Source organism: Rhincodon typus, chromosome 36, assembly GCF_021869965.1.
Source record: "Rhincodon typus isolate 14 chromosome 36, sRhiTyp1.1, whole genome shotgun sequence".
Classification (NCBI taxonomy): Eukaryota; Metazoa; Chordata; class Chondrichthyes; order Orectolobiformes; family Rhincodontidae; genus Rhincodon; species Rhincodon typus.
In genome coordinates, this window is record NC_063367.1 from 20,678,088 (window position 1) to 20,703,338 (window position 25,251).

At 43.1% G+C, this 25,251-nt stretch overlaps 1 protein-coding gene across 5 annotated transcripts in view; it reads right to left on the minus strand.

The window, feature by feature from the left end:
- man2a2 (mannosidase, alpha, class 2A, member 2) overlaps positions 1–20,024 on the minus strand; it is a 35,422-nt gene extending 15,398 nt beyond the window's left edge. Inside the window, exons 1-15 of one of the 5 annotated variants that reach the window (XM_048617097.1) lie at positions 19,970–20,024; positions 15,107–15,361; positions 13,698–13,842; positions 12,785–12,956; positions 12,183–12,310; positions 10,773–10,946; positions 10,300–10,486; positions 6,393–6,570; positions 5,804–6,006; positions 5,004–5,186; positions 3,062–3,176; positions 2,220–2,287; positions 1,959–2,124; positions 879–1,115; positions 314–436 (exon numbers count right to left, since the gene is read on the minus strand). In XM_048617097.1, coding sequence (XP_048473054.1) covers positions 314–436; positions 879–1,115; positions 1,959–2,124; positions 2,220–2,287; positions 3,062–3,176; positions 5,004–5,186; positions 5,804–6,006; positions 6,393–6,570; positions 10,300–10,486; positions 10,773–10,946; positions 12,183–12,310; positions 12,785–12,956; positions 13,698–13,842; positions 15,107–15,361; positions 19,970–20,005 — 2,370 coding nt within the window. In that variant the 5' untranslated portion in view covers positions 20,006–20,024. Of the gene's footprint in view, positions 1–313; positions 437–878; positions 1,116–1,958; positions 2,125–2,219; positions 2,288–3,061; positions 3,177–5,003; positions 5,187–5,803; positions 6,007–6,392; positions 6,571–10,299; positions 10,487–10,772; positions 10,947–12,182; positions 12,311–12,784; positions 12,957–13,697; positions 13,843–15,106; positions 15,362–19,513; positions 19,942–19,969 lie in introns of those variants that run through there. The other 4 variants (XM_048617099.1, XM_048617095.1, XM_048617096.1 and 1 more) reach the window with 4 other exon arrangements.
- Between the last annotated feature and the right edge of the window lie 5,227 nt (positions 20,025–25,251).

Genomic DNA, 25,251 nt, shown 5'->3' on the forward strand with positions numbered 1-25,251 from the left:
TAAGTAAAGACTTCCTGTATTAAAACGATGGAACGTGATTTTTCTTTTCTACAACTATAGAACTTCTTAGATCCATTAAATCATCAGCTTTTTGTCGAGTGAACATAAAATTACATTTACGAGCGCTATTGTACTAAACAAAAACCTGCTTCACATAATGATGGCAGCATTCTGCTCTGGATAGGGAACAGTATTGCTCAGGTTTAGGATAGGAGATCTCCTGGAGTTTGCAAAATATCCAAGCAAGTGCACAAGCCTCCACACACTGCCCAATCCAGTAGGGTTTGAAAGTTGTTGCTTTAAAGTCTCATACTTTAGCTTCACCATCAGGAAGGAAGAGATATGCTCCACTCTTATCCTTAAATGGCCGTGTCCCATACCACATGAACTCCACCCGCACCTTCTGCTTCTGCTGGTCATCTTTCCGCTTGATGGTCTGAAAGTAAACAGCAATTACTGAGCAAAATAAGGAGACATATGAACCAACGTGGTTACATTCCACATTCTAACCGATACCAGAAAAGGAGAGAATAAAACGTACCTGAATAACAGTTACTCAAAAAGAAAGTTTTAAACATAAAATTGCAAATTATACGAAGGTTTAACCTTATTCAAATCCCAAATCTGTCCTCAATTTGCAACTGCGTAAACTTGTCATTTCCTATCTTTTCAGATAAGCTCTGTAACACAAGCTACTCCATGCACCAATGTAACTCTGAATGCAGGAAATAATGGTCACCAGCACTTTTAATCCAGGTAAAAATGGACCAAACTCAGACATTTCAGCTGCTCTCTACAAAGCTCCACATACAAGTAGGATATAGATAAGTTGGACTGCTCTTTGGTAACTTGTGCTACAATCATATTGGCATTCTTACCTCCATTAATCCTGTCACTCCATTAAACCATACTTGCATGTGCTGATTTTCGATAAAGAAATCATCAGTTGATGACTCTAGGATCTTTACACTGAATGGCTCCTTCTTACTCACGGTCACATCTCTGTTGCGCAGATAGATGACCACATTGGATTTTACTGACGCACGATAGTTAAATGATTCAGTCAGCTGAAACACAGCAAGACCAAGGGCAGACAGTCGAGAGACAAAGGAGATCTATGTTGGAAGAGAGATTGGATGTCATAGCAGGTATTATTTGAAGAAAAAAAATTCATGTTACACTACACTGAACAAAGGAGCATATTCATCACTTTTCAAAGTTGACTTTACGCCATACAGTGTAAATACTCAGTGGTGTCACTGTTCACAGAGCAGGAAAAGAAGTAAGGAATATATTTGTGGCATAAACTAACATTGGATTCTGAACTAATGTAAGATTGACAGGTTCAAAGAGTGAGCTTGCATTTTTATTATGTATTATGTCCTCAGTACATCCCAAAGTTCTCCACAGTCAAGTAATTGCTTCTGGTGCATAATTATGTTGGCAATTAACACACAGCAAGGCTTCACAAACACTAGAAATAACTGATGAAATAATCTGTTTATAGCATAGTTAGCTGAGGGATGAATATCCAATCGTGCCTCCAGGAGAACACACTACTCTTCTGCAAGTACTGCCATGGGTTTCTTTTTAAAAAGCATTCATTTGAAAAGAAAGAGTAGAACTGATGTAAAGGTTTCTTGGATAATGTAATGTAATTTTCTTCCAGTGCTGAAACGCATCAGCCTTAGTACCATGCTCAAATCTGGAGTGAAATTTCCAACTTTGACTCATGAGTGAGAGGTTGAATGGGAATTGCATCAAAAAGTCCTTTGCCCTAGTACCAATGAAGAATCTCTTGAATCAGAGTTTGGAAGGGTGGAATCAATAGCTGTACTTCTATGCCCAAATGGACACAACACAAACATTTCACATCTCAGACGTTATACTTTACTGAAATTCTTCTGTTAACCCAGAATTGGATTCAAATTCACATGGACCAGAATTCAGTTCAGTACCTGATATATGTCGGTTACCATATCGGTTGGTGATTTCCACACAGCGCTGACCTGAGTAGGAAGAGTGCTTCCATCGATTAATGTAACCCTGACCTGGGGAGAGGTAGCGAGAACAGAAATAACACAGGGGCGTTCTTGCTCAATGGGGTTAAGTACGACCACATATCTAGGAAAAAGACAAGGAACATACATCAAGAACACAATTTTAACATACAAGAATAGGAGATCTCATTGGGTGAATTACTGTAATAACTGATATACCTGGGAAGAGACTCCAGCTTTATTACCACCTTCTCTGGCAATGTGTCATGATTTTGTCGTTTATCATCCTGAAGTTAAGATTGAAACAATATAATTCACAAAGAGAGCAAGTCTAACAATCACTAGCTATAACTAAAAGATACATGACATATCAGGCTATCCAATAGATAGAAATGTCCGGGAACCAGACATTTTCTCTCAACACAGAGCATGATGAAGGGAGACAAAAACTGAAAACCCTTTCAAATACAAAACACGTTTACGTGGGCAATTACATATATTGCATCATTGAAATCACTGTAACCACTGAACGACAGTTTTGGTGCCCTCACAATGAGGACTGGATACTCTATGCAAGATTAAATGCAATAGATTGGTCTCAGAATATCTCGTGGGTCAAAACAATTGCCCAGGAGATTGCTGACCTCCGACAAAAGACAGAGCAACCCAAAATTTGAAAAGAAATTGTTTGCATTCATCACCTGCCTGCTTTCATTCGATCTGGCCAGTAAAGATATCCAAGTGCCACACCCACCTGTTGCACAATATAATGAACCCAGGCTCCAGTCCAGGTAGCCTCTGAATGGAAGTCTGTTTAACAGAGTGCACAAAATTGCTATGCTATTTTGAAGAATGAGATGATGTAAAGCACTGACGCATTTCAAACTCTAATGACTAATCTACACTGAATTCTAAGGCACTGCACTCAGTCTAAGAATGGATAATATATTGGCTGCAGGATAGACTCCTGTTGCTCAGTTCTGAGCTGAAATATATATGTTCATCTTAGTTTTGGTTTTAGAGATAAAATTATACTTCATAAAGATCAAAAGGTAATTTACCATGTGCAGGAAAAGTGATGACTGGTCATATCTGTAGTCGTTTTTGTCCCATAGTATTAAGAAGTGAGCTGCATTAATTATCACTCGTTTCAAGTTCATAAGGGAGTGAAACAATCTGAAAAGGGGGGAAAAAGTCTTCTGTTTATATAGCATCCATCACAGCCTCTGAAAACCTATGTTCATAAGATGTCCCCCCACATCACAATAAATTCTAGGTTTTCAAGAAAGACCTATCATTTTATCTTGTGCATTCCTGATTGTAGATTAAAATAGAAAAAAGGACAGTTCAAAATTAAGCACCATGAAAAGAATTATTGCACTTAAAAATAAGCTACTGAAACACCTCAAGAACATAAGAAATAGGAGCAGAAGTAGGCCATTCAGTCCATCGAGTCTTCCCCACCATTCAATGAGATCATGGATGATCTGGTAACACTCAAATCCACTTTCCTGCCTCTTCCCTACAGCCTTTGGTTTCCTTACCGATTATAAAAAAATCTATCTTTGCCTTGAATATAGTTGACGACCTTACTTCGACAGCGTTATGCAGTAAAGTTGTGACACTGACAGTGGTATTTACACTGACTGCTGCTTTGTTGGGCGGTGGTGAGGAGAGAAACAGAGAAAAAGGGGGGGAGAAAAAAGCAATGCTTGGAAATGGCACTGTACTGCTGTATGGGCATACAGCAAGCTATAGGTAGTTGATTGGTTTGTGCAAATGTGACTATTCATGGATGCTAAAAGTCATCAGCCTGATAACTGTTTCCTGGGCAGCTAAACAGTTTGTGATCATGAATGAAACACAGAAGTGCGTTTGCGCGCATGCAAGTTTCTCACTTTCTCTGCACGTAAAAGCACCTGAAACATGAAGACAGCTGGTTAGAAGCATAAAAAACATCATGAACCACGTAGATTCTTGCTATTGAATCATTTCCCCCGATTTTGTCCCCACTCCAAATAGAAACACCAATTTTTCTGTATGTCTGTAAGAGAGTGTAGGTGTTTTAAAAAGGGAGTTAGAGTTTGAACTCGTTGAAAAATATTTTGATAGCTCACAGCTGTTTACTTGTAATTCAGATTTACTTATTTGTAATAAACAAAAATTCTTTTTAAGTACAGAAACCAGGTCAGTGTCTTGTTAATTTGATTCCAACAGACAGGTAAATCAGCAAGTTTTGGGCTTGAGAATCAGTGCACGTTACTAATTAGGTCGTTACCTTATACAATGTCCCATAACAGTTTCAGAAATCTCAGCATTTATACAACATTCCATCACAGCTCGTGAATGCCATGTGACCCCCAAGGTTTACAGTCTACAGATACAGTGTAAGCCATTTAAGACTGAGGAGAAATTTCTTCACCCAGAGAGCAGTGAGCCTGTGGAATTCTCTGCCACAGAAAGTGGTTGAGGTCACTGAACGCTCTCAAGAAGTTGTAGTTCTTAAGGCTAAAAGGGTCAAACAGTACAAGGGTGGGGGGCAGGAAAAGAATACCGATTTGGATGACCAGCCATGATTACACAGAATGGCAGAGCAGGCCCAAAGTTCCAAACAGCCTATTCCGGCTCCTACTTTCTATGTTTCCAGATTTCCATCTCTCCAAGTTTTTCATATTTAGCATGAGGAGCAGGAACTTTAGCTGTGTTTAGTTGGCAGCATTAAGCTGCTAACACTGAAGTTCAGTGGTCTACATAACTTTGTTATGGTTTGGCAACAGAAACATTTATGAAAATAAACACTAAAAGCAAATCATTTTAAATGTGGAGGTCCTCAACCTTCAGCTTTTGCAGTCCGACAGCTTGCTCACTCTCCATACCAGGCAAGCAGTGACCCAGTTTACATGGATAACTTGGTTAAGTTTAAAGTGACCTAAATAAAGATAATTATCTGGCATATATCAAATGGATGTTTATTTCATTTCTGAGGTGCACAGTGACACATACCGGATCCCATAGTCAATGACCACCACTTCTTTTGAGGTGCCAGTAATGGCATCATGGTGCTGGAACAAGCCAATATTCCGACGAGCTTCTGTTAGTGTGCTATAATCAGAAATTGGGTATTTACTGTCTGCACCAGAGCGTCGAGCGTGATTCAAGGCCAAGCTGTAGAGGATCTCAGCTGCTCTGGAATAAAATTAGAGTTTTTACAGAAGGCTAGCTTGAGTTATTTAATAAAAATGCCAGTGTACATTTATTGACACAGAATTTTATAGAAGCAAGTCATTCAGCTCAAAGCACTTGAGCCAGTTCTCAGAGCTTAATCCCAATCCCTTATCCTGTCCCCTTCAACCTTGGGCATCACCCTTTGTAACATATTTATCCATTTCCTTCTTTGAAAGTTACGCTGCTTCCACCATTCTAAAAGTCCTCTGCATAATTTCTTTTTTTAAAAACTTCTCCTTTTGTTCTATGAAAAGCAGTCCAGGCTTCTGTGCCTACTCAACTAAAATCTCTCACTGATAAAGCTCCCTTGCAGACTTTCAACGAGCTGATGTAGTTCCTAAATTGCAAGGCCCAAATTCCTATTTTTTTTTAAGCAAAACCAGTCGTGATTTTCCATCTTTCAAAAGCTTTTTTTATCACTCCATGTCCACCCATCTCCGTCCTCTTAGATTTTTATTGTCACTTCTTGTCTCTCCCTCAAGACTCAATTATTAGTTTAATAATATCTTTTTACACTTTTCTACCACTATAAAATCTAAGAGCTCCAAGTACAACTGCTTACAAACATGGCTCCTTACCTGAGGTGCGACTCCAGCGCTCTGTCTAGATTCTTATAGAAGGGTCGGGAGGTAAAATATCCACTCCAATAGTGGTCCTCACGGTCAGCATAGGTGAAGAAGTCTCCGCTGAGGACAGGGTAGGTTGGAGGCCTGCTACCCGGGCTAACACCATATTTCTTATAGACAGCATCAAAGTACTCAGATAGCGTTCCAAACTGCACCTGGTAAATAAATGGACATTCAGGACACAAGCAATGACAGACACCTATATATTTGACATTTGAGACTGCCAACTTAGTTGCACTTTACTGCAGACACCCTTCCAGCATCTTTTCCAACAAACATCATTTACATGACAGTCTGATATTTAAACATGGAAGAAATCACAGCTGAGCTGAATTTGCTCTCAAACTTCCAGGTTTTTCCAGAAACCTCAGAACCTTCCCTTGCCTGACCTGCTACAATCAACCTTTTCCTCACTTGTTCCCCTGGCTGGCCAGCTAGCTAGCTCCGCAGACTGCTCAAAGGACAGATGTGCCTGGTCTGTACAACTGGTAAACCGTTGGAATCCAGATAGCTATATTTCACCTTTGACACAGAAACTTACTTGCACATGAAGCTCAGGGTGAGAGTTCATGTAGTCAAAAAGTTTTGCATAATTCTGGAACTGCTGGTCCCACTCCAGAGCATTGTCATAACGAAAGTCATCTCCAACTGGAATCAGGACCACTTTGCTCTTGTACAGCTTGGACTTTTTCCGGTATTGATCCAGGAGCAAATTTGCCCTAAGAGGAGGGAGATTAGAATTTGCAGAGCGTGTAACAAACATGCGTGAAAAGGAGGCAAGAACAAGAGCAAGCATATTCTCTTATTAGCAATAAGAAAATGACATGTTAATTCACTGAGCATTCCCTCATAGGAAAGGAAACTTACCTCCATAAAGCAGCACCATGCTAATAAAAGTTGGGATATGAAAACAAGGAATAAGCAATCTATATACATCTGCACAGACTTCCATCAACCTTTCTCATTATAAATTGCCAAGTTCATTGGTATGACATACATAAATTTCCCACTAGTGGAGTACTATAGTGACCAGCATCAGCAAGTAATTAAAGCTGGACAACTTTAGACAGATTATTTCCAAGGTGACTGTGTACATGTAAATTTATAATGGAAACACGTGTAGGATATAAAATTACAGACTAAATAACACTTGCACAACCTTTTCTAATTATCCACGCCCTCTAACCTAACATCATTTTCACAGAAATGCAGAGAAGTTACAACACAGAATTTACCATTTAACTCAACCAAACATGTCCACTTTTACCCTTCTCGTGGGATAACTGCTCTAATCATATTTGTCCACATTCTTCCAAACTCCTACAATGCATTTTCTTTTATCCACCTAACCAATACCATCTTTAAAACTGAGTTTTTGCCTCAGCCACAAACTGAATTTCACAGCCTTATAAACTCAAGAAATCGAGCTCATGTCTTCCATTTAACTTTTTCCAATGCTCCCGTTTCCTGGAACTCTCAACCACGTGTAATCATCTGCTATCTATCCTGTCCACTTCCTTTTAAAAGCACTTCAATCATGTTGTCCCATAATCTACTGTGTTCAGGTCATATTTTTTCAAAATTCCATATTTTCATTTCTTCAGACTAGGTCTAAAGCCTTAGCTTCCTACAAAAGGAGTCTCGACAGCATGCTTGGAGATGTTTGAATTGAACAGCTTGTGCCATCATGGCGAGATTGCTTGTATGCCAGTACAGCAGTAAACCAAAAGGAGAAAAATACAAGACCACAATGAGTCAATGCTATCTGGGGCAGAAAGATTCCAGATCTGACGTGTCAATGTGGAGTTAGCTGATCAGAACTAGGATAGCAGCATCAGCTCATTAGCAATCTGTTTACCTCTCGTTTTTACCGCACTGTCTCTGGGCCCCCATCTCGATGTACTCTATTTACCGCCACAACACAAACACCCCTGTCATCAGAATAAGTTTTTTTTTAAAAATTCATTCATCGGATGAGGGCGTCGCTGGCCAGGCAGCATTTATTGCCCATCCCTAACTGCCTCGCCAGAGGGAAGTTAAGAGTCAACCACATTGCTGTGGGTCTTGAGTCACCTGTAGACCAGACCAGGTAAGGATGGCAATTTCCTTCCCTAAAGGACATTAGTGAACCGGATGGGTTTTTCCGATAATCGACAATGGATTCACGGTCATCATTAGATTCTTAATGCCAGATATTTATTGAATTCAAATTCCACCATCTACCATGGTGAGATTTGAACCCGGGTCCCCAGAACTGTATCTGGGTGTCTGGATTAATATTGTCCAGAGATAATACCATTAGGCCATCGCCTCCTCAGTACTACCTTTCCCAGATATTTTCAGTTCTGACAAAGGGTCACTGGATAAGGTTTTAGCAAAGATTTGTAGCTTGGGTTGTAGGGGAGATTGTTGACTTGCTCACTGAGCTGGCTTGTTTTCGATCAGACGTTTTGTCACCATGCTAGGTAACATCATCAGTGAGGTCTCCAATAATGCATTGTTGTTCTGCTCCGCTTGGAATTTATACGGTCTGGTCCGTTATGGTGAGTAGTGTCATTTCCGGTTTTGTTCTGTATGGGTTTACATATGGGGTCCAATTCTATATCTGATTGCCTTGAGAACAATGCCTCTAGGAATTCCCATGCATGTGTTGTTTGGCTTGGGCTACTACGGTTACGTTGTCCCAGTTAAACTGATGGCCTTCATTGTCCAAACGTACTGACATTAAGAAAAGTTTGTTGTGTCGTTTTGCTGCTAGATGATGTTCATGTACTTTGATGGCTAGTTTCCTTCCTGTCTGTTTTATGTAATGCTTGTGGCAGTCGTTGTATGATATTTTGTAAACTACGTTGGTTCTACAGGTTGTGGGAATGGGGACTTTAATCCTTGAGAGTATTTGTCGTAGAGTGGCTGTGAGCTTGTGTGCTACTGTGATTCCTAGTGGTCGTAGGAGTCTCGTCATTTCTGATATGTTCTCGATGTAGGGCAGTGTGGCCAGTGTGTTAGGGCATATTGTGTCCTCTTGTTGTCTATTTAGTAGGCACCTGCGATGAAGTTGTGGGGATATCCGTTCTTAGCAAAGAGTTTGTATAGGTGCTCTTCCTCTTTCCTGCATAGTTCCAGTGGGATGCAGTGAGTGGTGGCCCGTTTAAACAGTGTCCTAATACAGCTTTGCTGGTGGACGTTGGGGTGGTTGCTATGGAAGTTGAGGATTTGGTCAGTGACAAGTCCACAGGCACTCTACGACAATCACTCAGAAGGATTTAAGACCCCATTCCCACAACATGCAGAACCAACATGGTACAAGCATTACATTGAACAGACAGGAAGGAAACTAGCCATCAGAATACACATCAGCTAGCAGCAAAATGACACGACGAACTTCTCTTAATATCAATACATTTGGACAATGAATGCCATCAGTTTAACTGGAACAACATAACCATTGTTGCCCAAGCCAAACATAGACATGCACAGGAATTCCTAGAGGCACGGTTGTCCACCCATAAGGCAATCAACAAACACAGAATTGGACCCCATATACAAACCCATACAAAACAAAACCGGAAATGACACTACTCACCATAATGGACCAGACAGTATAAATTCCAAGCGGAGTAGAACAACATCGCTTCATCAAAGGCCTTACTAATGATGTTTTGTCACCATGCTAGGGAACATCTGAACAAAAACAAGCCAGCTCGCGAGCAAGTCAACACCTCAAAAGGTCACTGAACTTAAAACATTTTCTTCTCTATAGATGCTATCTGACCTGAGTTTCTTCAGCACTCTGTTTTTGTAGCAGAATTCTACAACTGGCACAAAGGGCTTGGATTTAAATCAAGAAGAATAACCAATAACCAAACTGTGTTTCTACTTCAGGTTATTATCAATGGCATCTGTTGACAAGCAGGAAAACTGCACAAGATTGACAACTTAAGCAAACTATTCTAGCACTTCCATCACAAATTTAGCCAGTCCATCACAACATCCAACTGGGTCTTCAATTATGACAGGCAATTTCACTTCCAATACCACCCTTTCCTGTACCTAGCATACCTATTTTACAAGTTGATCACGTGAAGAACTTCCCAACACAATAGGGTACCAAACAACAGCATAGGAAATTCAACAATAGAAGATGCAGGTATTTTCAAACAAATTAATTTAGAAAAAAAAATGCAATGCTTTTGTGATGAAGACTGCACAAGAGGACCATTTAGCATTTCTAACTCCATCCAACTAGTGAAAATAGATAGACAAGTGTTCACAGTCATGAACTGGTGTCCAGCTCAAATAATGGTGAAAACACACACACCAGCAAATACTGACTAGTGGGGACCTAGATTAAGCATTTCCCTCAAAAGTCAAAATTAGTGCTTGATCCTACGAGTGGTACGAGAGGAGAGAGATAGATCAGTACAAATGTCCACATTGCTAATACATACCTTTCTGCTACGTTGATACTAGTTATTGGTTTTGGTGGGATTTTCCATGGACAGCTGATTCGCCCCCCAGGGAGACGCCTGAAGTCAAACTGGCAGCAAATTTTAGGATCAGGCCCACAAGTATGAGGGACATCGTAACTGTAGAATGGCATTAGATGACAGAAGATATCTGTGCTTGAGTCAATGTCTAAAAGATAATGTGGGGAACAAAGCAAAATACTCACTTTAGACAGAAACTGATTTTAAATGTTTTTTTTCACAAGTCTATGTTAACAGGATGGCTCCCACTCCCGTAAATTATGCAACTTTGCAGAGACAAAGCAAAGAAAAGCAGAATGCTGGAAGTGCATAGAGGCAAAAGAAACAGATAAACCCTTTGCCAGAAGCTATGGACCCAGTGTGTGTTTCCACTTGTCTGGGCCTATTTCAGGTTATCATTCACAGGACTTCCTTACAACACTGCTATCACCTACCCCAAGTCTGTCTCCACATGAATTCCAGACTTTTAGTGGCCGAAAAGTGCTTTTTGATGGAGTAATGCACTCGCTGGATAAGCATACTAGTTAGATTCGCTCGCTTGAGTAGGTAAGACATGGTTGAGCTGTGTCCAAAAGGATCAATTGCCCAGCCTGATTTTGGAATCACTCCTGCAAATATAAAGCGTAGGAACATATAATTAAAGCAAACATCCCATTGAAAAGGTGATTCATAACAATTTAGACACTTTGAGTGAGAGGACAAATATGTGACAGGTCGATTATGCAATTATTCACTTTGATAGACAAAACAAAAAGGCAGAATACTTTTAATGGTGATAGATTGGGAATTGTTTATGTGCAAAGGGACCTGTATCATTGCACACCAATCACTGAATACAAGAATTTATTTGCAGCAAGCAGTCAGTAAGGCAAATAGTCTGCTGGTCTTCACTGCAAGAGAATTTGAGTTCAGAAGGAAAAGATAATCTCTGGGTTGGACAGGGCCTTGTTGAGACCAAACCTGGAAGTACCATAGAGTTTTGGTCTCCTCACACAAGGAAACAAACTTGCCGTTGACAGAGCACAACAAAGGTTCAGCAGGCAGGTTCCTAGGCTTTCAGCCTTACTGAACGAGGAGAGATTGAGTTGATTATGTTTGTATTCACTGGAATTCATAAGGAGATATGTTTCAATGGGAACCTATAAAATTCTGACACGGCCAGACAGACTCGATGCAGGGATTATGACCCCAGCCAGGGAAAGCACAGTCTTTGGGTACAGGGTATACCATTTAGAACTGAGATGATGAGAAATTTCTTCAGAGTTTGGTGAACCTGTGGAATTTTCCACCGCAATGAGGTGGTAGAGATCAAGTCACCAATATATTTAAGGAAGAAATGGATAGATTGCCAGACACTAAATGCATTGGGGATATGGAGACAATACGGAGTACGGCACAGAGACAGAGGATCAGCCATAATCATATTCCATAGGGGAGCAGGCGTGATGGCCAAATGGCTTACTCTTGCTCCGGTTTTCTATATATTTAACTTTTGCTGTAGCTGTTTCAGTAGTGTTTAAGGAGGGTGGTGTAGAGGAGCTTTACTTTGTACCGAATCCCATGCTGTACCTTTCTTGGGAGTGTTTCACGGGGACAGTGTAGAGGGAGGTTTCTGGAACTAACCCCACATTATTTCTGCCCACTCACTGTTTGATGGGACTGTGCAGTGAGTCTTACTGGCTGTACAGACAATACTTTACCATATAAAGATCAAAGTTGACAATGGGAAAACATTTCATTTCAGAATTAATACCCGACAACATGGGCAAATTTCACATCAAAAAGCCTCAAGTCTATAAAGTACCGCTATGTCATCCGCGTGGTTTGTCAGTGTGGACTCGTACCAATATTTTTCTCCATCCACTGATGTCCTTCGATTAGCTGGTCAATCATTGCAAAATAGTGCGCGTTGGCTTCATCTGTCATTACCCAGCCTCCTGTCACAAACTCCAACTGACCACTAGCTGCTAATCTGGTGACCAAACCAAGCAACACATTCAAATTAATGTCAGTCCAGTGAGCAACACACATTAAACTCAAGTTATAACTCAAGAACTGTCCAATACAAGTGGAATAATAGAAGCTCATTCTTAGAAGCTAGTTGCTGAGGTTAAACAGCATCGATATCCCATTTTACTTCAGCGAGATGACAGGCTGATAATGCTTCTAATGAATTAATTCTGATTACAAATGGTCCTAGCACCCAGGAGATGAGATGAGATGAGGAAAAGAATGCAAAGATTTGCATCAGCCTCCAGTAACCTCTGCTGCGGCAGGACCCAGATGATCTATGTAGGTCAACAGTCGGCCACTTGGTCTTGGTTTGATGATTGCTTGTCAGGGTACACTATGGGAGGGGGTGCTCAGGTTTGTGGAACCTCTGCTGGCACATCAGTACCTTTACCCAAAAGAATTAATTTAAGCATAGCCAAATTCCAGAGCGTACCTGCGGACAGCAGCCTTTTTCTGAGAGTCTATGTTATCCCACCATTTGGAGAAGAAGGAGATTTCTGCCCAGATGAAACGGCGCTTGGGGTCCTCCTGTAGTTTCAGCAGCATGTTGTTCAGAATATGCTGTGTCTGGTCCTGGTAATATTTGTCAAATGTCTTTATCCAGCCTATTCAGAAACAAGAGTTATGATTATCAGGTTCTTAGCACTTTTTCAAATCTTTCAGAAATAACCCTGATTATTTTACATGCAAAGTTACTTCGGAGTGCAGTAACGTTGTTATAACATTACACACAGCAACCCACTTACAAACATCCTGCAAATCCTGTAAAATGCAAATAGATGAACAATCAACTAATCTGTAATGGCCCAGGACCAAAACTGGTTGATTTATCCCTTCCATATACAATAACATAAAACATCTGACACCCACTGTAACTAACAGAGTAGGCAGAGAGGCCTCATTTTAATATCTCAGCTAAAAGACAAGCAGTGCAGTACTGGATTGACTGCAGAGATTGTGCCGAGATCCTGAGATGGGGCTTGGATCCATGAACTTAGATGCAGGAAGAGGTCAAAAGAGGACAGGTCTCCCTAGCAACTAGCTGCTGTGAATGAAGCAGAACAAGGTTGGTGTTGCCAGCAGTTTGACAAAACAACAGAACTAAGATTAATATACAGCTGCAGATACACAGGTCAACTGACTGCAAAATTTACAGGTCACAAATCAAACTTTCAGATATCAGCTCAAAACAGAAAGAATTAGCCATGTTCTAGCATGATTTTTTTAATATAAAGTCAACAGATACGTTACAAAGCAAAGCCACAGTCAGGTTGTCGCAAAATTAGTTGAGCCTTGAAGCCTATTTCCCCACCAACAATAACACGGGTTTGCAGCATTCCACTAACCTGGATCATTGTGGGAGTGGGGGACAACATAAACCTGTAATGGGTCATTGTCCCACTCGTGTTCATTGTATGTGATCTCAAAGCCCTGCTTCCAAGCACCACCATCCAAGTTATCAAACTTCAAAAGTGAGTAAACATCCAGCATCTGTCAGAGGAAAACAGCAAGAATTTACCAAGGATCTCAAAGAAAACATGCGGGCAATTTTGGACCACTACCAAACCGAAACAGTCAACTGCAGAACACTGCACTGCATCATTTCCTCTAACCTAACGTCATACGTTCCAACAGGATCTGGTTACTGAGTGAGATAATTAATACCAATTATCAATATGATTACATGTCCTCTGAACACTGTAAGGTTGGCTTTAATTGTGTTTATTTTGAATGCATATTTCAAGCATACAGAGATAATAACTCAAAATAAAAGCAGTACCCGGAAGGCAGCACTAATTACAACTCAAAATGAAAAGGTTGAACAGTTTTGAAGATTCTGCTTCCCTAAGGATACATTCGTGGTACTATGGATTATATCTTATCTTGAGCTCGTCATTAATGAATAAATTTCACATTCTAGAAATTTAAAAAAAAAAGGAAATTAAAGCAACTCAAAATTGGTAAAAAAGACAACTGTATAACCTCAGCAGAACTGGTTGCATGCTGAAGGGCATGCTGGAAATGTGTAGGATTGACAGCTTTTATTTCAGATGTACTGCACTTCATCTTATTTTAAATCACTGCTGACAGAAGTATAACATGAATAACACTTCAGTAAATACGAATATGCTGTTCTATGCAGAACTTCAAGCCATAAACCCAGATCTCACAAGAACAATAACCAGATGAAACATGATAGATCTCACGAGAGGGTCATATAGAGATTACATCACTTGAGTCAGGTATCTGGTTACAAACCAACCACAAAGAGTAGAGTGGGGATTGAACACATGGCCTTCATTAAATTAAATCGCGACCAACTGCACTAAGCTGGCATTTAAGGCTCCCACTCAAACCATTTCTTGCATATTTATGAAGTTGACATACACAGTTTCATCTGCAGCAGTGGCGGGTTGCCAGGGACATGAGGGTGCCTGAACCAGAAAACTGCACTGCAAGTAGCATTAATGAAACCCTCAGGGAGGCCTAAGAGGGGTGTGGGATGAGGGTTTATGGTAGTAGTAGGGGGGATAGAATGCCGGAAATCTTAAAGGATAATGAAACCAGGATGAAATATCGCAGTCACGGTGAAAGCTGGCAGTTTTACATTAAGGTGATTCTCTCCTTCATCACAATTGGAATCTCATCATGTCAGAAGGGCTTCAACTAAAAGACAATATCATTGATCCATGCAGATTAATTTATACAATCCAACAGAAATATGTTGCCTTAACATGTTATCAGGCTTCCCCACCTGCAGGTCCGTTTTGTGTCCTTTATTCCCAAGGGCAAACTGACAATCCTGCGGCAACACAGTCAGGAAAGTTGGGTGATTGCCTGCAGGGATAGCCCAGGAACCATTCCCCTGGTAAGTGAGCAGTCCAGGGAAACCTCCAGCATTTTCTGTCAGCTCCAGCACAGAGTCCTTAATGTGGCTGATTATCTGGTGATTTTCTTCCAAAAGCTGCTCTAGTTGCTCAATGCGATTCTGCAGCACTGAGATTTGACTCTGCAATGGAAAACCAAAAAGGGAAAGCAATGATTATTAGGGGATTTTACCTCCGTTTTACCCTCCCAGCTTGGTATCATTCAGAATGGCTGAAAAGAAAATCTATTGGACAACTACCCAAAACGTTCCAATAATAGTTACTGGGCTCAGGTCCCTGGGCCATGAGATGTTGAAAAGTAGGCCACTCGGCCCATCTGTTATATTCCATTTTCAATGAGGTGATGGCTGATCTGATAACCCTCAATTCCACTTTCCTGCTTTATCTCATGACCCTTAATTCACCTGTTGATTAAAAATCTGTCTCAGTCTTGAATAAATTGCAAAGTCAATGGACCCAAGATATAACAGTGGAGGGAATATTCTGTGGCAGAGCTCTATTCAAGTGTCAGTTCACAGCAGAGATCTAATACTTCACATCTAAAGATCAGACAAGATACTCATTAAATTTCCAAGCATTCTACATTAATATTTCATATACAGACGGTCCCAGCTGGTACCCGAAATGCACAAGCTCTTCCCAATCTATGGTTTATTTCAGAGATAACAATTAAACTCTAAGTGACCTGCCACTCTGTTTACTCCACACCAATTAAATTCTGTCGCCTTAAAATGACTTTGGTCTACTTCAAAATACACCATGATATGACACATCATCTTCATCCAATATTTCCTCCCATTCAGTGCTTCGTCCATTCAGATCACCAAAAACGATCAATGCAGGATCTGCTTAGTTGACTTTTTTTTTAAATTTTAAGAGTAATATTCTTCTCCCATCCTCCATCAGTTTTTCAAATTCAACAAGGTCCAAAGTTACCACATTTACACTTTTTGGGCCCGAGAAATATCTATGCCCAGTCAGTTTTTGCAATAAATCATCTACTTTAAAATGAAAATTTATTCAATGTGACTCCACACAAATTTACTTCGAAAGATTTGACACTTAATTGATTTGCTGTTAACAAATTTTAGAATTAGTTACTGACAGTTAAACGCAGTTTAATCACTTATGTCCATGTAAACCATGTCAGCAGCCTGACAATTTACTTCAAAGTCTTAAAAAAAATAAAAATTCATTGGCTGACACTTGGCAGTGGGCCACAACTGGCATAGAAAACATCAACGGCTATTTATTCAATGAGATGCTACATTTCAAAATGCAAAAGACAAAAGGAATGGTTTTAATCAAAGGAGCCCACTACTAACCAATACCTTGACTGCATGGTTATTATTCACTGGTGGGGCAGCTCACATTATGGGAATGCTAACTGAATTTCATTGACTGTAGTACATGGTAACCTACACCATGATCAATACCCTCTTCCAATCCCTCCCTCAGACCTGCTGTGCTCCAAACGTCCTAACCCTATCGCAGGGTCTCGGCCCGAAACGTCAGCCTTTCTGCTCCTATGATGCTGCTTGGCCTGCTGTGTTCATCCAGCTCTGCACCTTGTTGTCTTGCATTTTGTATTAGCTCACTCACCCACTGTGGTTAAAATGCTTCCTCATCTTGCTTCAACCCTCCCACTGGCACACATATATTCTGAACATCTACTTTTAATTACCCTTAGCACTATGGGTATTGGTTCATCAACTCAGCTAATTGCACAGTGTTTTCAGGCACAAAGGGCCTCCTGTGCTGTATTATTCTGATTCAGCAAGTGGGCAGTACTTTGAAGAACACAGAATCTGTTAACTATGAATACAAATGAAAAAGGTCAGACATACTCCCCGGGAGAGGAAAATTGCAAATAGGTGTTCCAAAGTCACAGAACCTTGAGAGAGGTCTACACAGATGAACACTGTGCATCCAATGTACGAAATGCAGAACCTGGAATATAATACTGGGCATCAGCATCAACACCTGATTGGTAAAGTCATGTCTGATGCAGCAGAAAACTATACAGACTGGAACGCAACTCAATTCCTCGATTGTGATGCATCAATCTGACATGAAAACTAGCCTCAGCTCGCTCTGGAAAAAAACAATTCAGTATCTCCCAAGTTGTAATATCTTCTACATAGTCCGTCGAAACTTATTGTCAGATCACAGTGTTCACTTAGACAAAGTATAGGAGGGTGGAAGATGGGAGAAAATTGTCCAAGAATTGGTGGCAGATAGAAACTCAAGGCTCGTATTGCACTACTACAGTGTAACACTGGATATACAGATTTGTATTAGACACACTGAAGACAAGAGTGTTTTTACAAACTATCAAAGAACACCATTTTTATTTAAGCATATCCTGTACCAGAATATCTTTTCAAGTGCTACTGTTTGGTCCTTCACTGATGCAGGCACACAACTCTTTTAGTTATACAGTAGCAAAGCTGCACTGTTTAACAAAGTTCAAGGATAAATGGTCCACATAACGGGGCAATGAGTCATGCACATTTCAATTCTTGTGTTAACAAGGTGTAGAGCTGGATAGACCCAGACCCGAAACGTCAGCTTTTCTGCTCCTCTGATGCTGCTTGGCCTGCTGTGTTCATCCAGCTCTCCACTTTGTTATCTCAGATTCTCCAGCATTGGCAGTTCCTTCTATCTCTGACTCAATTCTTGTGTTGTATTGTTAGGTGCCATGGACAGATATATATAATTATTAATAACACACCAGCAGCAAGATGGGGCTCAGACACAACAATGGCCACCAGGCTCAAAAGAGAGTCACAAAAGAACCAGCACTTGAGAGTTATAAGATGGTGTATTAACTCATTCGAAACTTCAGGGAAAGGTGGAACAAAAGAGGAAGTAAATGGGAAAAGAGGATATCTTTTGCTTTATCTGAGGAATGCTGCATGGAGCGCTGCCAAAGCCATCATTCCTTTGAACTCCAAATAAAACTCCAGGAAAACAGAATTGTTTTACTCTCCAGGTGACATTAGTTGTCTTACAGCATTTGCAACTTTGGTTTAAAAGAAAAGAAATTGCTACAAACGATTCTCACTAAGCAGATAACAGAATATTTACAAACTTCAGCTGTTTAATATCCCAATAAGAAAGATGTTGCACTGTAAACATACCAAATATTGCATCGCAAGAATCATACAGCACAGGAGCTATTTCAGTCCACCACGTCTTCGCCAGCTCAGAGAGCCAAAATTCCACTTGGACTTTTCCCATTGCCAAAGAAAGTTTTCCGCGGCAACTATTAATCCAAATCTTTTGTGAAAAATACAGTACTATTGAATCTGTGTCCAAGTGCCTTCTAGACAGTCCAATGCGAATGACAACAGGTAGCTACACAAAATATTGTTGACATTTTTAATATTAATCAATTGCTTAAAAATGCATACTCAAATGGTGTTATTCAGCACTGCCCTGACTGACTGCACACCATGCTGTTGAAAACATCCTGAATGATGAGCCAGTCCTGCTCCTAAATACATCTTGGGACACTGACAGGAGCGGTCACAGATCGCCTTGTCCCATTCTCCAAGGTCTCCTTGTTATCTCGCCACACTGCACCCATGCAGGTTTTTCCTGTCCCCAAACCCCTATATCTAAACTCCCATCCAGCCTAGGTCTACCTAGACAACAAGGTGCAGGGCTGGATGAACACAGCAGGCCAAGCAGCATCATAGGAGCAGAGAGGCTGACGTTTCGGGCCTAGACCCTTCATCAGAAAAGCTAGGTCTAGGTCTACCTAGCTCCTTTTTCTCTATCACTCCCCCTTCCCAAACTCCATTATTGTCTCAGCAGCTTCCCTCCTGTCTCACACTCCATCTTTCTCAGCACCTTTCTCCCAACATTCCTCCGTCCCCCCCAAAACAGTGATCTGATTTCTGTAACACACCGTCTGAGGGGGGCGGGCTCTCACTCACACGCTACTCCTGGAGACGGGAGCCAATCTTTCCCTCATCCTGTGAATCTTTATTGGTCTCTTCCCCCAGGGATCTTGTCTTCTTTCCCACTCCTCTTCTGTGGCTCCCTCCCTTCTGAGTGGCGGGGTTGGGGGTGGTGTTTATCGTCTCCTTCCCCTGAGTGTCTCCCTCCCGTACACAATCCCACCCCCAACACAGGTCGCCCTCTTCTCTCCTTCTTGCGGGGATATTAATTTTCCTTCTTCTCCTCTCCCCGCACGGGCCTCCCGCCTCCCCGGGGCTGTTGGGTGTGTGTTTTGGGGTGTGTGTTTGGGGGGGGGTCGCCATTACCCGAGGGAAGCTAACTCCGCTCTGCCGCCGCTCCGGTTCGTGCTGTACGCGGTCCAGCATCAGGTAAAGCGAGAAAACGGCCACGCAGAAAATGGCGCCGCCGCACACCGTCACCTGCTTCTTCAGCTTCATCCTGCGGGTATCCCGGTTCCCCGCACTCCCGCCGCCACCCCGCGGGGCCGGTCTCAGGGGCCGCATGTCAGTACCCGGCCTCGCAGCAACATGGTCCCCGCAACCCCCCCCCCCCGTGCACCCCTACAGCTGGAAACCAGGACACCAGGCTTCTCCTTTGGTCACCGCGGCCGCTCTCAGGACAGACGCGGCCTTGAAGCCTGAGAACCCGCACACCCTCGTCGCCTGAGCGACGCTTCTTCTGGTAGACCCGGCACTGAGACTGCGTGTTGGGAAGAGCCGGCAGCGAGTCTGCGCACTAAGGACCCAGCCTCGCGCCCTTACCGGTTTGAAGGAGATTCTCCTTAGGTGACAGGACATGCATTTACCTAGCGCCAGGCACCACCTCAAGTTATCTCGAACGATGAGACAGCTAATTGAAATTTTTTTTGATATGTAATTATTATAGCAAACGAAGTAGCCTATATACGTACAGCAAATTTCACGTCAAGTAAATGAAAAATGACTAGGTAATTATTTTAATTTTATTTCCTGGGATATAATTACAGCGAGGCCACAAGAGGAACTCGCCGTTGATGACAGTGGCATGGAATATTTTACATCACCCCGAGATAGAGCAAACGGCGCCTCAATTCAATGTTTCATCGAAAAGATGGCTTTTCCGACCGTGTAACATGCTCTCAGTACTTCACCGGGAATATTTTCTGTCCTTGTCTCTGAACCCATGATGTCCTAACTGGGGAGCGGGATTCCTACCCACTGAACCTTGGCTAGTGCCCACAGTATAGAACTGAATGAATCTGCAGCTGTCCCTCATTCTGAGGATGGAGGGTTTGAGCTATAGGGAGAGGCTGAATAGCCTGGGGCTATTTTCCCTGGAGCGTCAGAGGCTGAGGGGTGACCTTACAGAGGTTTATAAAATCATGGATAGGGTGAATCGTCAAGGTCTTTTCCCCAGTGTAGGAGAGTCCATAACTAGAGGGCATAGGTTTAAGGTGAGAGGGGCAAGGTTTAAAAGGGACCTGAGGGGCAACATTTTCACACAGAGTGGTGCTTGTATGGAATGAGCTGCCAAAGGAAGTGGTGGAGGCTGGTACAATTACAACATTTAAAAGTCATCTGGATGGGTACATGAATACATCAAGAGGGATATGGGCCAAATGATGGCAAATGGAACTAGATTAATTTAGGATAGCTGGTCGGCATGGACAAGTTGGACCGAAGGGCCTGTTTCAGTGCTGTACATCTCTATGACTGTATGACTCATGAGATTCTGCCTTGGGTCTTTGTGTAACTGACCAGCCCATCCTCAACCTGAAGATTTTGGACACACAGCACGGAAAATCCATTGAGGTCCTTGATCTGACAGCAGAATGCAGGATTTGCTTTATTTCCATTTCTTCTCTGCTGCCATTCTGCCTTATCATTAAGGTGTTTGCATTCAAAGCATAATACAGTTAAGGACAAGCTGTCCCCGAGTTAAAAGATTGGGAACAAGCTCCTCTTGGCCATTAAGGGAAATTATGGCATCAGGGTTGTCCTTGAAACATTTTCTTTATTCTCCCCCAGAAGGCTGTCCACAAGGGTTGAAAAACAGGACCTAGCCACCGCCTCCATTTCCGAGGCTAACACCACAGACGCTGAGGATGCACCTGCCGACACCGCTGCTGCCACCGCCTACCCCGCTCCGCCCACTGCCGACGCCGATGTCACTCCGCCAACCGCCGCCGTCGCTCCGCCCACCGCCTCCACAGCCAGCAGCTCCAGAGGAGACAGTAGCACCCAGCCCTGCCGGGTCTTCACCATACCCCCAGACCTCCCCCTTACTGAGGGCAAACGGTCAGTCCTCAGTAAAGGGCCCACCTTTGTCCCCCTCCACCCAAACATCGACGAATACAACTCACGCTTGGATGAACAGTTTTTCCGCCACCTCCGCCTCCGCGCTTACTTCTTTAACCATCAGTCTAACCCTCCCCCTACTGACCCCTTCCCCTGCCTCCAACACACCCCCTCCTCCTGGACACCACCCCAAGGCCTCCTACCCTCCCTCGACCTCTTCATCTCCAACTGCCGTCGAGACATCAATCACCTCAACCTCTCCACCCCTCTCACCCACTCCAACTTCTCCCCCACAGAACATGCAGCCCTCCGCTCCCTCCGCTCCAATCCCAACCTCATTACAAAACCCGCGGACAAGGGAGGTGCAGTTGTAGTGTGGCACTCTGACCTCTACATCGCCAAGGCCAGGGGCCAACTCTCCCACCCCCGACCACCATCATCTCCCAAACCATCCACAACCTCATCACCTCAGGTGACCTCCCACCCACAGCCTCCAACCACATCGTTCCCTAACCCCGCACCGCCCGCTTCTATCTCCTTCCCAAAATCCACAAACCTGACTACCCTGGTCGATCCATTGTCTCCACCTGCTCCTGCCCCACTGAACTTATCTCCACCTATCTCGACTCCATTTTCTCCCCCTTGGTCCAGGAACTCCCTACCTATATCCGTGACACCACCCACGCCCTCCACCTCCTCCAAAACTTCCAATTCCCTGGTCCCCAACACCTCATCTTTATGATGGACATCCAGTCCCTATATACCTGCATTCCCCATGCAGATGGCCTAAAGGCCCTCCGCTTCTTCCTGTTCCGTAGGCCCAACCAGTCCCCCTCCACTGACACCCTCATCCGCTTAGCCAAACTCGTCCTCACCCTCAACAACTTCTCTTTCAATTCCTCCTACTTCCTACAGACAAAGGGGGTGGCCATGGGTACCCAAATGGGCCCAAGCTATGCCTGCCTCTTTGTAGGTTACGTGGAATAATCCGTAGCTACGCTGGCCCGAAACCCCACTTCTTCCTCCGTTACACTGAAAACTGAATCAACGCCCCCTCGTGCTCCCACAAGGAGCTCGAACAGTTCATCCACTTCACCAACACCTTCCACCCCAAACTTAAGTTCACCTGGACCATCTCTGATACCTCTCTCTCCTTCCTGGACCTCTCTGTTTCCATCTCTGGCAACCACCTGGAAACCGATATCCATTTCAAGCCCACCGACTCCCACAGCTACCTAGAATACACCTCCTCCCACCCACCTTCCTGCAAAAATGCCATCCCCTATTCCCAATTCCTTCGCCTCCGCCGCATCTGCTCCCAGTATGAGGCATTCCACTCCCGAACATTTCAGATGTCCTCGTTTTTCAAGGACCGCAACTTCCCCCCCATCAGTGGTCGAGAACGCTGTCGACGGTGTCTCCTGCATTTCCCGCAACTCATCCCTCACACCCCCTCCCCGCAATAACAACCAAAACAGAATCCCCCTCGTCCTCACGTACCACCCCACCGACCTCCGGATCCAACGCATCATCCTCCGACACTTCCGCCGTCTGCAATCCGACCCCACGACCAAAGACATTTTTCCCTCCCCACCCTTATCTGCTTTCCGGAGGGACCACTCTCTCTGTGACTCCCTTGTCCGCTCTACACTCCCCTTCAGCCCCACCACACCCGGCACTTCTCCTTGCAACTGCAAGAAGTGCTACACCTCCCCCCTCACCCCCATCCCAGGCCCCAAGAAGACTTTCCACATCAAGCAGATGTTCACCTGCACATCTGCTAATGTGGTATACTGTATCCGCTGTTCCCGTTGTGGCCTCCTCTATATCGGGGAAACCAAGCGGAGGCTGGGGGACTGCTTTGCGGAACACCTATGCTCGGTTTGCACTAAACAACTGCACCTCTAAGTCGCGAACCATTTCAACACCCCCTCCCATTCCTCAGACGACATGTCCATCCTGGGCCTCCTGCAGTGCCACAACGATGCCACCCGAAGGTTGCAGGAACAGCACCTCATATTCCGCTTGGGAACCCTGCAGCCCAATGGTATCAATGTGGATTTCACAAGCTTCAAAATCTCCCCTCCCCCCCCCACATCCCAAAACCAGCCCAGCTTGTCCCTGCCTCGCTAACCTGTCCTTCCTCCCACCTCAAGCCCCACCCCCGTCTCCTACCTACTAGCCTCATCCCGCCCCCTTGACCTGTCTGTCCTCCCTGGACTGACCTATCCCCTCCCTAACTCCTCACCTACACTCACCTTTACTGGCTCCATCCCTGCCTCTTTGACCTGTCTGTCTCCTCTCCACCTATCTTCTCCTCTATCCATCTTGTATTCGCTTCCCCTTCTCTCCCTACTTATTTCAGAACCCCCTTCCCCTCCCCCATTTCTGAAGAAGGGTCTCGGCCTGAAACGTCAGCTTTCCTGCTCCTCTGATGCTGCTTGGCCTGCTGCGTTCATCCAGCTCTACATCTTGTTATCCTAGCAGGGGAGATACCTTTCAGCCATTTGGACACATTGTCCAGTTGATTTTGCAGGAGTTTTGCCTGATTACTTATAGAGCTGGCTTCAAGAAGGACACTAGCGTTTGTTCAATAGTTCTCCCATTGAATTGGAAGGATCCAGCGGAAATGTGGCTGAGGGAATTTCTTTCGCTGTCTAATGTATTACTAACACACAGTCCAGGTCTCACTGTAGTACAGGAGTGTGCTGATAACACCAGGCCTGTTCACTGTTGCTTTTGTTGATTTGCAGAGACGTTTGTTGACAAACACTCAGATGTTGTTTGTAAATGGCTGAGGATTGGGTTAACACACGTGCTAGTTAATTTCCCATACCAATGCACACCAGTCTAAGTGCTGTCTTTTAATATAGCAGTTCCAAGATATCTGGATCAAGCTGAGTCTATCTAATTCAATAATCATTTTAAAGTAATATTTTTGTATTTCTATCATAAAGTTTTATGATCTTGTTTAGAAGGGTAACTGCAGATGTATTTTGTCTGATTGTAATGACACTCCCATTATAATGATTCTGCAATATCTTCTCACCAATGGAGGGCAAAGTTACAATGTGACATTTTACATAGGTGTTTTCCATTATCAGTATGAACATAAGAACTTAGGATGAAAAATGGCAACAAGAAATGTATATAGACATGACACTTTTAAAAATATGTTGTAGATGCATAGAGAAGTCATTCAAGACCCCTTAGGCGAACTCGGTGGTTCATTTTCGGTTTTCCTCCTGCGGTCAATGTTGTAAATAGCCTGAAACTGGTATCACAACCAATTTGACAAACAGAGAGAGAGAACCTCTTAGGAAATATCTTGTTCTGCTTCACTTTAGCATTACCTAAGTTTTGTTTTTGATACTCAATTTATTCTCTGGTAGTTTAGCAATAGTATAAAATCTAAATTGCTTTATTGCCACATTAACTTGTCGTGTGCACTGTCCAAAGCACTTCATGGACAATAAATTACTTTTTGGATTATAGTGAAACAAATTGATGAAGCAGTTTATTGGAGGTGATTTTAGCCTTCATGAAAGGACTGTTTATTAGGACATGGTAGATGTTCTAGAACTTCTTGAATAGAGAGTTGAACCTGATACAGAAATGTAGCACCTCTGTGATGGATGGGCTGAATGGTCTCCCTGAAGTGTATCTGATCACTGAAGTGGAGACTCCAAGCCCACTCTGAAGCAGACGTTAATAACCCCTGACTCAATTCTCAAAAGCATTAGACACCAATTTAGTGAACAAGATAA